This window comes from Mastigoproctus giganteus, chromosome 10 (genome assembly GCF_048544385.1).
Source record: "Mastigoproctus giganteus isolate SK-2022 chromosome 10, ASM4854438v1, whole genome shotgun sequence".
NCBI lineage: Eukaryota > Metazoa > Arthropoda > Arachnida > Uropygi > Thelyphonidae > Mastigoproctus > Mastigoproctus giganteus.
In genome coordinates, this window is record NC_143584.1 from 70,749,244 (window position 1) to 70,764,465 (window position 15,222).

Genomic DNA, 15,222 nt, shown 5'->3' on the forward strand with positions numbered 1-15,222 from the left:
AAGAGAAGCACTTAATTTTAAGTCCAAGGGCTTCTATCCCTACAACGGGGAGTTTACTATTTAGGAACTGAAAAGAGCCCTCGCTCTTTCCAAAGCAAGTGCTGTTGGACCAGATGGCATCCATTATGACATTATTAAACATCTTTCACCAAAATCTATGGATTGTCTGCTCATTCTGTATAACAGAATCTTTATTGAAGGGCAGTTTCCGGACTCCTGGCGAAAGGCAATCGTTCTTGCCTTTCCAGGAAAGGATCCAAAAGTCACCACCAATTATCGTCCTATTGCTCTGACCAGCTGTCTGTGCAAAATCCTGGAGAGAATGGTTAATTCTCGTTTAATATGGTATCTCGAATCAAATGACCTTCTCTCCAACATCCAGTGCGGCTTCCGAAGGAACCGGTCCACTTTGGACCATCTTATTAGATTGGAAGCATCCATCCGGGATGCTTTCCTAAAACGCGAACACTTGGTGTTGGTATTCTTTGACATGGAGAAAGCGTATGACACAACTTGGAGATTTGGCATCTTTAAAGATCTGCATAGCCTTGGCTTTGGGGGCAACTCCCCTTTTTTATTAAAAACTTTTTAGCCAATCGAACTTTCCAAGTACGTGTGGGATCCTCACTCTCTCGTCCCTTCAGCCAAGAGGAGGGAGTACCACAAGGATCAGTATTAAGTGTCACGCTTTTTGCCATCAAAGTCAATTCCATCACAGAACAACTTCCTCCAACTGTAAACTGTGCCCTCTATGTTGATGACTTTAGCATATTTTGCCAGTCATGCAACATGAGGGTTATTGAAAGACAACTGCAGAAAGCCATTGATCGCCTTAATTCCTGGGCATTTGCTAATGGCTTCAAGTTCTCGCCGGAGAAGACCGTTTGCGTACACTTTTGTCGCAAGCATAATCTTCATCCTGAACCTGAATTAAGGCTCGCACAAAATGTTATTCCAGTAGTGTCAGACACAAAATTCTTGGGACTTGTGTTTGATAAAAAGTTGACCTTTCTCGAACATATTCGTCAACTTCGTACAAAATGCACAAGGGGACTCAATACTCTCCGCTGTCTCTCCTCAACGCGTTGGGGAGCAGATCGATGCACCCTACTACAGCTTTAGTTGTACGACCCAAATTAGACTACGGGTCCCAGGTATACTCCTCAGCTAGAGAAAATGTCCTCCGATGGCTGGACCCTGTCCACCATCAGGCTATCCGTATCGCTACTGGAGCTTTTCGAACATCTCCTGTCCAGAGCTTATACGTCGAAGCAAATGAACCATCGTTATCCCTTCGACGTAAGCAGTTGTCTTTAAACTATGCTTTAAAGTTGAAATCCCTGCCAGACCATCCTACGTGGGCATCCGTTTTTGAGCCACGTTGGGAAAACTTGTACAATACCCGTCAGACTGCCAACCGACCTTTTGGTATTCGTGTCCAAGAGCTAATCAGATAGTTTAACATCATGGTAGACAAGGTGGCACAAACACCAAAAGAAACTCTTCCACCCTGGCATGCTCATCCCCCACCGTGCGACTTTTCCCTTAAGAAATGGGTAAAGTCTGAGACCTCATCATCTGTCTACCAGCAGCTCTACTCTGCACACCAAGCTGAGCACTCAGACTTCCTGCCCGTTTACACAGATGGCTCGAAGTCTGAATCGTGCGTAGGATCTGCTGCTGTCTTTCCGGACACTATAATATCTCAGCAGATTCCTCCCGAATCCAGCATATACACTGCAGAGCTGTATGCTATAGAGCTAGCCTTGGATCACATTCGAACTTGTCAATTCCAAAGGTCAATAATATATTCCAATTCTCTGAGTGTATTACAGGCTTTGTTATCTACGAGACATAATTCTCATCCAGTTCTTTGTCGGGTTCAGCAGAAGAGACATTCTCTTCATGAATGCAAGTTTGATATCCGCTTCTGCTGGATTCCTAGCCACATTGGGATAAAGGGAAATGATTTGGCTGACGCTGCAGCCAAATCAGCAACACCCACTCATAATCGTTGCCTGTCAGTCCCCTATACAGACTACAGGCAAATAATATGCAACAAGATATATTCCCAATGGCAAGAACTATGGCACAGACAGAGAACAAATATATTATATCAAATAAAGCCTGTAATAGAAACATGGCAGTCTAGTCTGTGCAGGAATCGGAGCGAGGAAGTTGTTCTTGCTCGACTCCGCATAGGACACAGTCATCTGACACATTCTTTTCTGCTGGGGGTGGATGACCCTCCTATGTGCGAGTCTTGCGACACCATTTTATCAATAAAGCATATTTTAATAGATTGTGTTAATTTTACCCATGTTCGCAATATATATTTTACCGCTTTTACTCATCCGACTGAGCCTTATACACTCAGTCAGATTTTATCAGACAACGACCACGTGTCAGCAGTTTTTAAGTTTTTACAAGCTATTAATATATACACACATACATAAATTGGATCATTTATTTTTAAACTTATACTGCTTTATATATATTTATATATATATATATAAATAACAATTTGACGAGGTAACCTTTTTAAAGGTTACCAGAATTTATCTTTATTGTTATTTTAATCATTTCCTGGCGCAGTATAGCCTTAGTTGTTTTTGCGCCAATAAACCCAAAATCAAATCAAATCTTAGGATAGCCTTAGGTGCATATAGAACATCACCAGTTCAAAGTCTTTATATTGAGGCTCACGAACCTCCACTTAGCATCAGAAGAAAGACGTTGCTGATAAACTACTCAGCTAAAATTAAAAGCCTGCCTACTCATCTGGTTTGGCCGCTATTGCATAATCCTCAATTGAAAACCCATTATGCAAATAAACCTAGAACAATTCGACCTTCTGGTATCAGACTGCAGAATCTAACAGAAAGCTGGAATATTCAGCTTGATAATATCATCAGAGAAAAAAAAGATCCGGATCCCCCGTGGACTAACTTCACACTTTCTTCTGATGAATACTTTGAACAATGGGGTAAAGGCTCTATAGCAGATATTAACATCCAACAACTGTATGTTGCTCGTTCACAAAAGAATCCCCACTTTACCAAAATCTATACTGATGGTTCAAAGTCTGACAATCGAGTGGGTGCAGCTGCCGTCTTCCCTAATACAACTGTTTCAATTTCACTTCCAACCGAATGCAACAGCTACGCTGGTGAGCCCCATGCCATTAAGCTTGCTCTGGAAAACATCTCTCTAGTGTCAATAAATAAAAATATAATATATATTGATTCACAGAGTGCTCTTTTAGCTTTGAAAAGGACTTCCCCACCTAAAAATCCTTTATTAAAGCTCATAAAAACAGAAGCTGATGCGTCTTCATGAACATCAGAAAACTGTTGTCTTTTCACGGATCCCTGGCCACAGTGGTATTCCAGGAAACGAATGTGCAGACAGTGCTGCTAAATATCCTTCCATCATATCCTCAACAAATGACCTAGTCCCATATCCTGAATATAGACATAACATACGGAGAACATCTATGGAAAAATGGACACTTCTGTGGAAAATGCAAACAAATAACAAGCTATTCCAAATAAAACCTGAACCACAATTATGGACTTCTAGCCTTCATAAAAATAGAAAAGAAGAAGTAATCTTAGCCAGAACTCGTATAGGACACACTCGCCTTACACATCTCTATCTGCTTACAGGAAACAATCCTCTGCAGTGTGCGCACTGCTCACAACCACTTACAGTAAAACATATACTCCTTGAATATAAATTGTTCAGCAATGCCCGACGAATGTCTTTTAGTTTCATTTCAGATCTACAGCAACCTCTCTCTCTGAATAGCATAATAGGTAAAAAAGCAAATCTCTCAGAATTCTTTTTCTATATAAAACAAATAAAAATGTATGTAGACATGTATAGTATCTTATGTTGGACGGCACCTGAACGAAAGTTCAACTCCGTCTTTGTACGCTGTGATGGTTACAAAGCACAGGCCAGAAATGTGTGTAACATTATGTTCGTGCAGTGTGTGTTGTTGTTGTGTTGTTTACTTGTTTCTGGCCGTTTTGTCACCAGGCAGGCGATCACCTGGAAAGCCTGCCCAGTGTCCGTCTAAACCATGGCCAACCTCAACAGTCACGCACTGAATGTCCAAAGAGGGTTTGGAGCCATTCAAAAAAAAAAAAAAAAAAAAAAAAAAGAACCCCGTGCCGGCAACAGCGCACACACACACACACACACATTCCCAGGAGACAGGACAGCAGAAGACAAAGAAATAAGGATGAGAATAGCACAAAGTAAATATATAAATATATATATATATATATATATATATATATATATAAAATAAATAAATAAAAAAAATAAAAATAATAAATAAAAAATTATATAAAAAAAAAAAGGTAAAATAAAATCTTTATCCATTTCTTGCCCACATCTTTGTGTAGTGCTGCCCAAAGTGGTCCACAGAGAAAAAGGTGTATTGTCAAACAGAAGTAGTAATGTCATTCAATCACGATCGGCAGGAACAAGTTCTGATGTAATTCTGAATTTTGTTAAACTGGAGTGGTGTCAGAAGTCTCTGGTCGATGACAGTATCACTGAGCAGAGGTTTCGTTGAAGAGTCTTGATAAAGGATGAGTCAGAGAAGTGCAGCCTCTGTTAAAATCTTTGCGTGTTCTTGAAAGCCAGAGCAATTTTTTATATGACGTCATCAGGACGACGAGGCAGCACACTATTGTATTATGATTTATGATATGTTTTCAATTTCATTTCTTGAATTAACATTGAGGTTGAGAGACTTCCTGCGATTAAAAGCAGCATTGCAGAAGGTTTGAAGGGCCTGGAAATTGTTGACAGAAATGAGTATCTTCTCACCTCCGGGACACAAGTTTGGTACTGTTGCCTTAAGAGCCGATCTTAGATCCTCGTAGATGGAGCATTCAAAAAGTACGTGAGGAGAGTCTTTCGGTAGCCCACATCTCCAGGAGACTGTATTAGAAAGTCTGAATTGGTAGAGTTTGCGTTAAGCGAACCATGACCAGTTAGTATGTAAGAGGTAAACAGTGAGGGTGAAAACCATTTTCTGGTGGATGATGAAAGTAGTGCAGTTACGTCGGGAATGAAGTTTTTGGTAATAGCTCCTTTTTCGGTAGAATTCCATGTATTCTGCCAGGTGTTCCCTAACAAATTCCAGCATCTGGTTCGCTTAGTTTTGGGATCAGCCTGAGGGTTAACAATGATTCCCTGAAATTCCGTAGAAATGCCTTTGCGGATGTGAAAGCAAAGCCCTCTAAACACAACATGCAAGTCAAGTGGTATGGTGCCTGCAAGAGTCTGTAATGCTGGAGTTGATACTGTTCGGCAAACGTGAAGTAGGCTAAGGAGAAAACAACGTTGAATAGTGGATAACTTGGTTTGTACTGTTTTGAGTGCAGTACGTCTAAACCAAAGGCTGGCAGCATAGGTTGTAATTGGGATTATGGCAGCATTATAAAATAGATGTAGGGTTTTAGTGTTCAGTGCCCAGTCTTGTCTGGTAATTTGGAGCAGCATTGCGGTAAAACTCATAACTTTGACGGACAGACGTTGAATATGCTCAGTAAAGGAAAAGCGGTCGTCGATGATGACTCCTAAAAAGTTGGTGCTTCGGACAAGTGGAAGTGATTTCTTGTCAAGTTTTACAACTGGTGGTCTGCGATAGTCTAATTTGTGTTTACAATCATGATCTTCAATTTTGTTGGGGATAATTTTAATTTGTTCTTAGAGGACCAGGACAATAGTTCAAAGAGTACTTTATTGGCATAGAGTTCTAATTCAGATCTTGAGTTTCCATTCACTAAAATGATAATGTCATCTGCATACGCAAGTTGTTGCACATTTTGAAATTCAGTCGTCCTAAGCAGCCAATCATCGAGAACTAGGTTCCAAATCAAGGGACCCAAAATTGATCCTTGGGGGCAACCACGGGAGACAGATCTGTTAATCTTCGTGCTTTTAGTGATGACGGTGACGGTGCGATCAGCAAAGTAGTTTCTAACAAGTTTGTAAAGCTGAAGAGAGCAGTGATTGTAACGGAGGCTACTGAGGGCACTCTCCCACCATAAAGTATCAAAAGCACCCTCAAAATCGATAAAGGTTGCCATAACTTACTTGGAAGTGGAGCAGTCAATGAGGTGGTGGAGTTCTAATAAGGCGTCTTCGCATCCAAGCCCTTGCCTAAATCTGTATTGAAGAGAGGATGTGGAGCTTGTGGCTCCCTGCAGTGTGGTTATTTTATTGGCGATTAATCTCTCTAACACTTTTCCCAGGTGAGAGAGCAAGACTATGGGGCAGTAGGATCTGGCATTATCTAGTGGCTTACCAGGTTTATGTAAAATCTTAAGAATGGCGTGTTTCCATGGTTTGGAAAACGTTCCAGTATTTAAGCAGTTGTTAAATAATTTAAGTAGAACTTTGGGCCTTAGGTCATAAAAGTGTTTGATAAATATATTGTCAATCAGGTCATCGCCAGGACATTTGTTTGACTGAATTTTATTCAAGATTGAAGTAAGTTCTTCTGCAGTCAGTGGACTTGTTTCTTCTAAAGGAAGGTATTTTTGGTTTAAATCTCGAATAGATAGATGGTGTGAAGTGTCAATAGTGAGATCATCATTATGCAGCAGTTGGTCCAAGATGGCATTTATGGAATCTGTTAGTGTAATAGTTTCCATACTGTTGGAGGTAATTGAGTTAAAAATGTCACCCAAGATCATTTTATTTTTAGCAATTTTATAGATGATGCCCCAAGGATTATTATTCCCAGACGTACGGACAAAATTGTGCCAGGATTGCAATTTGCTTTCATAAATCAATTTTACGTATTTTCTTTTGAGAGTTTTGTATTCTTCGTGTAATCTGTTGACTTCTTCTTGAGGCCAAGTACGCCGCTTGCGCTGAAAATTTCTTCTGGCTTTATGTACAAGTTTCCAAGTAGAGGAAAGTTCGTTATTCCACCAAGGTGTGCAGTTAGTTTTTAGTTTCTTTTTATGCGTAGATTTCCGAATTGCAGTGATGATAATGTTTTGAATCTGCAGTGCTAGTTCGGTGGTAAGAGAATTAAAATTTTCTAGGTTGTCTTCAGGCAAGTGAGAGAGAGAACGGAACGATTAAAACGTTCCCATTTTATGTTTCTAAGAGAGTAATATATGAGATTACGAAGAGGTTGTTGAGGAGGAAGAGTTGATCCCAGCAGGAAGACAATAGAGCGATGGTCACTTGTTGTTAGGTCAGTTTCGACGTGCCAGTCAGTAATATAAGGAGCAATACTGGCTGTGGCCAGAGAGATGTCTACATTTGATTCACCCAGGTAATTAGAAAAGGTACATGACTGGTTTGGTTGATTGTGTGACCGTTTCTAACTGCTCACCGTGCAGTTATCATAAGTAACTCAATTAATTTGGGAGGTGCAATATTGGCCTAAGTAGCTCTTGCGCCAGAAAACACCACAACAACAACAACTGTACACGCTCAACCAAAGCTACATTATTCCTAAAATGAGGCCTTCAGACCTGTATGCAGTACTCAAGGCGTGGTCTGATGCCTTGAGTATTCCATAGTATGATGCTATGGAATACTGGATTGTCCACTTATTTTCACATGTTTCCTGTTCAAGTTCAGCAATCAATCTCTTCATATGCTCACCAGTTCTTCCACTGTTGAACTGGCCTGTTCACCATAGTCTTCTAGGTAGTGACCCCCTACCCAATAATCTGTCATATAGACCAAACGTACCACCTGTCCTAATCATACAGTTAAATGAAACTTTGCAAAAGTAAAGTTCCATTTGGAAAAACGTAGGTATCTAACAAGTCTAGACAAAGCAGTTGTATCAGATGTATCAGTTAATGCTGTTGTAACTTATATAACAAATAAAATATTACAGGCCATTGAAATAACAATGCCACAAGTCATTGAATATGCTCAAAACTCTGGCAGAGCAACAAATGCAACCAACCCAAATGAGAAAAAATAAAGCCTGGAATAACTTTTGCAAGAATTCTACTGATGCAAAATCTAGTGCAGTTTAAGAAAGCCAGAGCTAATGCCAGATGCATTTTGAAATCAAGCAAAAGAGATTCATGGGAATGTGTTGCTTCTACTATTACCAGGTCCACTGAAACACAAACTATTTGGAAAAATATTGATGAAATGGATAATAAATATCATCCTTCACATCTGTCTATACTGAATGTGAACTGGAATTAGTTTCCCATAATTAAAGCATAGCCAACACTTTCGGAGTGTTGTTAACTCAAACCTCTGCCATATCCTTTTACCCACCAGCCTTCTAGAAATTAAAGTCCCATGCTAAAAAACAGACCCTAAATTTTGACATCAATCCCTATCTTACAGCTGTCCCTTCACAATGATTAAATTACAGCTTTCTCTTGGCAGTTCAAGGCCTAGTTCTGATGGACCTGATTGAAATTCATTATTATATTTAAAAAGAGCTCAGTGAAGAGTCATATCATATTTTACTCCTTAAGTATAACTGGATTTTTATAGAAAATACTTTTCCTGATACCTGGGTGCCATGCATATATTGCATCGTTATTAAAACCTGTCAAAGACTCAGTGAATCCATGTCACTATCAGCCTGTTGTCCTCACCATTTGTATAGGAAAAATAATGGAAAAATGGCAAATTTTCATCTCACCTGTATGCTGATCAAGTACAAGCTTATCAACTCATCACAATGTGTATTTCATAATGATTGATCAGCTTTAGACCTCTTGATTCAAACAGACACCCAAATTCATAATGCATTATTAAGAAAGGAACATTTATGTACAATTCATTTAGACATTAAGAAAGCTTTAGACACAGCTTGACATGAAATTCTGCACTATCTATATACATAAGGCCTAAGGAGTAATCTCCCAAAGTTTACTCAGAACTTTCTGAAGCATCAGTCTTTCCTTTGTTGTAACTTCATCCAAGAAGATGTTCCACAGGGCTCACTTTTAAGTACCACCCTCATCATTATAAAAATCAACTCAGTCTGTTCCAACCACTGTTTTTCTATTTTATACATAAATGACTTTAGCATATCTTGCCACTCTCAAAACGTGAGGATGCTTGAGAGACAACTTCAAGGTGCTCTTAACAGGATTACAACTTTGGCTGTTTTTACAGCTTTGATTACAACTTTACAACCACATCATACCAGATGTGTCTACTATCCAATTTCTTCTCTTAATCTTAGATGAAAATTGACCTTTCTTGGCTATTTCAAACAGGTCATTGTCATCTGTGTCAAGAAATTAAATGTCTTGAAAGTATTATTAGCTATGGCGTGGAGTGCTAACTGCCATCCCCTTCATTTACATCATGCTGCAGTAATATCACTATTAGGTTACAGATCTCCAATTTACAACTCTGCTAAACCCTGCACCTTAAGGTGGTTAGACCCTATTCATCACAGATGTGTGTATTACTCTTGGTTTGTTTTTTGTTATTTGGTTTTAAGGAGCATTAGGAACTAAGGCCATATTGCTCCGGGGATATGCGGTGGGCCTTCCCTGACCTTTCCGCATCCTCCGTATTTGGTGGTCATGGGCTCGAACCCCGGTCTAATCAAGAAGCATGTGCTACACACTGCTGCTCCTGCCCACCTGGCTATGGAGGCGCCTATATTACTCTTAGAGTCTACCACACATTTCCTATACACTGAAGCTCATAACTCGCTCTTTCTCTCTCACTACTAAATTATATTATGAGAATCAAATGTCAACATGTATCCAGCTTCAGCTTGGAGGCAACTATTTAATCCAGATTAGCAGAACATGTATGTTGTTTATCCATCAGTGAATCAGCCAACTGGTATATGTTTTTGCTGATTAATTCATTACTTGATAATCAGCAGCTAGATCTTTTTAAAATAGCCATCATTAGTTTCACTGCTCTTTCATGGGCTTTCTATCCCAGTATATGATTTATTTCTTTGAGAATGGGAAAAAAACAACTCTGTCTCAACAGAATATAAAACAACTTCATAAATCACTAATTGCAAAATATGAATCTTATGCTCAGATGACTCCAAAACTGACCATCATGTTCATATTGCCATTGTTCTTCCATCCTCCATAATCTCCAATCATTACCTTTTGATTGCAGCAGTTTTACTGTTGAACTGCATGCATCACAACCTTAAAATATCTAAAATTGCACTAGTGTCATGTTCACAGACTCTCTGTGCCATTCTCACTTTACAGCAACCAAGGAAACATCACAATTACCTACTTTATTATTTTCAGAACTTGCTGATTGATGTAAATAAAATGAAATTTAAATTTTTTGTTCGGTCCCTAGCCATGTTGGCATAGCTGGCAATGAGAATCCTGACCATGCAGCCAAATTCACTATGGAATCAGTTGGTGTCTCTTTTAAATTTTCTTTCACTGACTACAAAATTATTGTAGGAAGTCAAAGTATAAATCACTGGCAAAATCAAGACAGCAACAAACTCCTTCACTTTAAACTGAACCTCCAGCCTTGGTATGCAACCTAAATCACTCCTACTTTGAAAGTTGGCAACATCCTACCCAAACACTATGGTAACATCCTATCCAAGCACAAAAACTATGAATAAGTTTTGGAGGACACAGTAATACTATTGTGAATGCAATATGCTCATGTGATCAATGAAACTGACAGTCTTCCATCATAGAATGATAATAGGGTGCAGATAAGCAGTCAGTTTGTACATGACATATTAGCGTCACTGAAGATCCCTAATTGGTGATGTAACCTGGAAATGGAAGCAAACTGGTGCAACTGTTGCAAAACAACCCAGAAAACTTCCAAAGCTGAAGTAATGTGACAGTAGAGGCTTGCGAAGAACTGTCCCCTTTGAATTCAGGTTGACATTGTCACAGCACACACAATCCCTCAATGAGATGATCAGGACACATGTTAGCACCAGTACAGTGCAGTGCAGCGGATAAATCATGCTATGGGTTACCAAGATCGTGCAGCTGTTGACAAGCACTAATCACTCAGCCATATGCTGTCTTGCTTGGCGTGAGGCCCGCCAATCTTGGACCTGAGACTAAGGATACCTGGAGAAGGTTACCTATCGGACTATCCCAACAATGAAGTTTCGCAGAGGCAGAATGATGGTGTGCGGCTGATTTTCATGGTTTGTTCTGGGACCATTGGTTGTTTTGGACAACACCACCATTTATTGTTCAGAACATCTGTTTAGATGTTCTGAACAATAAATGCATTACTTGTGTTGTGGGAGCAAGTCAGGGACGGTCTATACCTGTATCAGTAGGTCATTGCTCCATGTTGTACTGCTTGCATTGTGATGGACTGGTTTGAGGACATGAGTGTTGAAAGCTGAGCTGGATAGCTCAGAGCACTGGCCCAATAGATAAAAGGATGTTTCCGTGGAAGAAGACAGAGAGTGGTTATCACTGGGCACTGCTTTTCATGGACTAATATTATTAGTGGAGTTTCCCAGGATTCAGTGCTGGGCTCATTGTTATTTTCAATATTTCTTAATGATATTGGTGAAGGTACATTGGGCTTAATGACAGTAATCAAGGTGAGCTACTGCAACACTATCTAGAAAAATTAGGTCTATGGGCTGAGAAATGGCAGTTGAAGTTTAACATTGACAAATGCAAGGTACTGCATGAGTAGCAGTTATCTGAGAGCAACTTATGAACAATGTGATACTACACTCTGGGTGGTGGAAAATGAAAAAGACCTGGGGGGTTTTGTCAATGATATATAGAAAGTTTGCTAGCAGGGATAAGGTGAATATCCCTTTATACACAGCCATGGTTTAGCTGCATATTGAGCACTGTAATTTGTTATTTTTAATTTAAAAATTCTGTTTTTTTATACCTCTTATTTAGAGAAAAAACAAAACTTATTAATTCTGTTAAATTGAAAAAAAAAGTCAGACTCAAAATATGAATGGGAGACTGCTGTAAGTCTCCCCCATTTTCAAATTTGTTTTAGATTTGGGTTGTCGTAAAGCATGCAAAATTTGAATATTACTCATATTGCTATCTTTTTATCTGTGAATATTGCGGTTCGTGTTTATTATGTGAAAACAATAAATCATTCAAGAATAACTCATGAAGGCTGTACATGTTTGTAGAACTGATGGGAGAGTAAAAACAGGTGACAGTGCTAGAAATAAATACACAATTTAAAAAGTCATAGTGTTAGCACCTGTCTGGTTCTATGCCATGCTTCAGGAAAAATAGTTTTAAGAATAGTAGCGTAGCATACCATACCACACAAAAGGTTTTCATTTGCAATTAATTACTCTGCAAATACAGCAGACTCTCGATTTACCAGGATTGGATTAACTGGGACACTTCAAGATTCCCAATTAAAAAAAAAAAAATTTAACCAGAAATCATAAAATTCAAGTAATAACTAGAATAGGCATAAGCAGATGTTTTGCAAGTCATAAATAAGTGACAAGTGGCATTATAAGTCGTCATTTGGAGTTGGTGTACTTGCACCCCACTGTCTTCACACCTGCCACTCAAAAAAAAGAGAACAAATGTTTAGTTTGTTTTAGTGCATTGCGACGATTGTGTTCCATTGCACCACAAAAAGACAAATTTTGTTTCATTATTTATGTCAGGGACATTGAAATTTTTTTTATAGTAAAAAAAAAAAAAAAAAATTTTTTTTTTTTTTTTTTGTTTAGAAATCGCGAAAATGATGTTAAAGCAAAAGAGTTTTGCTTTCAGTTAAACAAAAACTTGAAATTATTCAAAAGTTTGAAAATGGTGCATCTGTTAAGTCTCTAATGAACCATTATAATGTTGGTGACCAAACCATACGCAACATCATAAAAAATATAGGAAAGCTATAGACTTAAAATTGACATTGCAAAAAAATAAAGAGAAGCATCGTATTGGACACGAGAGGAGTGCAAGGTAAGTTTTCTCGTTTTTCTATCAATCATCATATTTTTTTATGTAGGTTGCTGAACATTTTTCGATACAGTAAGTCCCTGACTTATGCAACTACTGATTTACGTAATTTTTTTTTTTTTTTTCACTTTTTTTTTTTTTTTTTTTTTAGGATTGTAATATTTAAAATGAACAAAAAAAAAAATAAATAAAATAAGCAATCAATAACAGCAATCATGGCATGCACAAATTGCACAAGTGAGATAAGGAGTAACAAGCAACAAAATAGGAAAGAAGAGAAGATTCTTACAATTTATTTATGGGTCTTTTTTTTATATGACTGAAGATTTCAGTGAAGGGGACACACATTTCACCATAATAACATAAAAACCCACAGAATTCCAGCTATCGGTATTTTTGCAAATGCAATAAGATCAAGTTTACTACCTGTTTATAATCAGATGCATGAACAGAAAAGCCCAATAACATGTAAAGTGCAAATTGTTTTTATTGTTTTTATGGTAGTGACCTCCAGAAATGTGCTTTAGCAAAATGTGAGCTCACACGGGTTGATAATAGTGAGTTTTTGCCTTAACCCTGTGAAGTTCTTTACAGAAAATACGAGTTCTTTACGTCCTTAAGAAGTCCTGGAATGTGTCTCTTACTTACATCTGGGACTTTTTGGATTAACCGGAAAATCGAGAATCTACTGTACTATAAAATTTTCTTCAAAACCATTGAAGTAAAAGTGTGTGTGTGTGTGTGTGTGTGTGTGTGTGTACATTTAGGAAGATAGAAAATATTTAAGATTTTAATCATTAATTGGGCAGCAGGGTTCACCCTGAATAGTAACAAAAAAAAAAAAAAAAAAAGCACCTGACAGCCCCCCAACTAGGTTTTTTCCCTTCTAGAAAATCATTTAGATTTTTTAAAGTTCTTATTGCGTTTACCAATATTTGACATTTTGTGAATGGATTGCATTGGTTCTTATATAAGTTTTTATTTTTAATTAAAAATTTTAAATTTATAAATATTGTTTTTTTACTATTGTCATTTTCAATTAAAACATTTATTAGTTCTACTCAAAATAAGGAAAAACCTCACAAACCTAAAATAAGCATGAGGGTATTGCTTTACATTTTCCAGTTTATAAAATTCTTAAGGGTGCAAAATTGATAAATTAAATTTCACACTCACATTTCTGCTTCTATCTTATAATCTTATATGTAGAAGCAAAAATATGTAGAAACTTATTAATTCTGCTTAAAAAAAAAAAATTGTATAAAGTATAAACATTAATTATTTGGTATTTCAAGTTGATAAAATTGTTAAAAACTAAATTTCAAAATTACACATATGCACATATTTCTGCTTATGAAATTCTAATATTGATCACTTTGATTGTTCTCCAAGTCTCAGCTACCTAGTTTAAAATAGGCTGATAGTACTTACTTTTTAATATTTTTTTCTAATTAGTACTTATGTAGTGTACTAACACTAAGTGGTAGATGGCTCTCATCAACTGTTGCTGTGTTTATTAGAGACTTGAAGTGATGAAACTCGTGTTTAGTCTCAGGATCAAAGTTTCCAACATCCCCTCCCACCAACCCATTTCCTTCAACCCATGCACATTACTACTAGTACTAATATAATATAACACTAATAATGTAATACTTATACTAGGAGGAAGATGACTCTCATCAACAGGTCAAATGCCACCACTTTGCTTATTAGAGGCTTGAATCCGTCTTTAGTCTCCAGAGCAAAGTTTACACCCTCCCCTCTCCTAATCTCCTTCAGAATTTAGCCCCAGGGGCTCACATCTGATGGCTTGGCACACCCAGGGTCCTGAGCTGGATATCATCATTCTTCTCTTTCTTGGTGATTCCCTTCTACTTTTGACTCTCTTTCTCTGAGGGTAACTCAAGGAATTTTTTTTTTTTTGTTTTTTTTTTTTGGCTGGTGCAGCATAAGCCTCAGGTTTCCTTGCACCATGTATCTAATAATAATAATAACCTATGCACAATACTAAGAACTATAGGTTTGATACTGTTCTTGTTTGGGGGGTTACATAATTTTTTTTTTTTTTTTTTAATAATTAACTACACTGAAATTAAATTTATATATGTAAACATATTTTGATATGTATAGCTTTGCATTACATGGTTGCAGGGTGAAGGATTAAAACTACATAGAAGACGAAGACGGAGGAGGAGATTTGAAATTGAAGCTGAAAGAGGTATGCTTTAGTAGTTTGTAATGTTGCATTCTGCATTTACATTCATATTTGATCATTCCCTCCACTTCGATCTTAAGAAATCTTGTT

General features: G+C 37.7%; 1 protein-coding gene across 1 annotated transcript in view; it reads left to right on the forward strand.

Moving 5' to 3' along the window:
• The window catches only part of kis (chromodomain helicase DNA binding protein kismet), a 1,089,809-nt gene that overhangs the window by 917,911 nt on the left and 156,676 nt on the right, over positions 1-15,222 (forward strand). Inside the window, 1 exon segment of the mRNA XM_090383876.1 lies at positions 15,069-15,135. Within this exon segment, the coding sequence (XP_090240002.1) occupies positions 15,069-15,135 (67 nt within the window).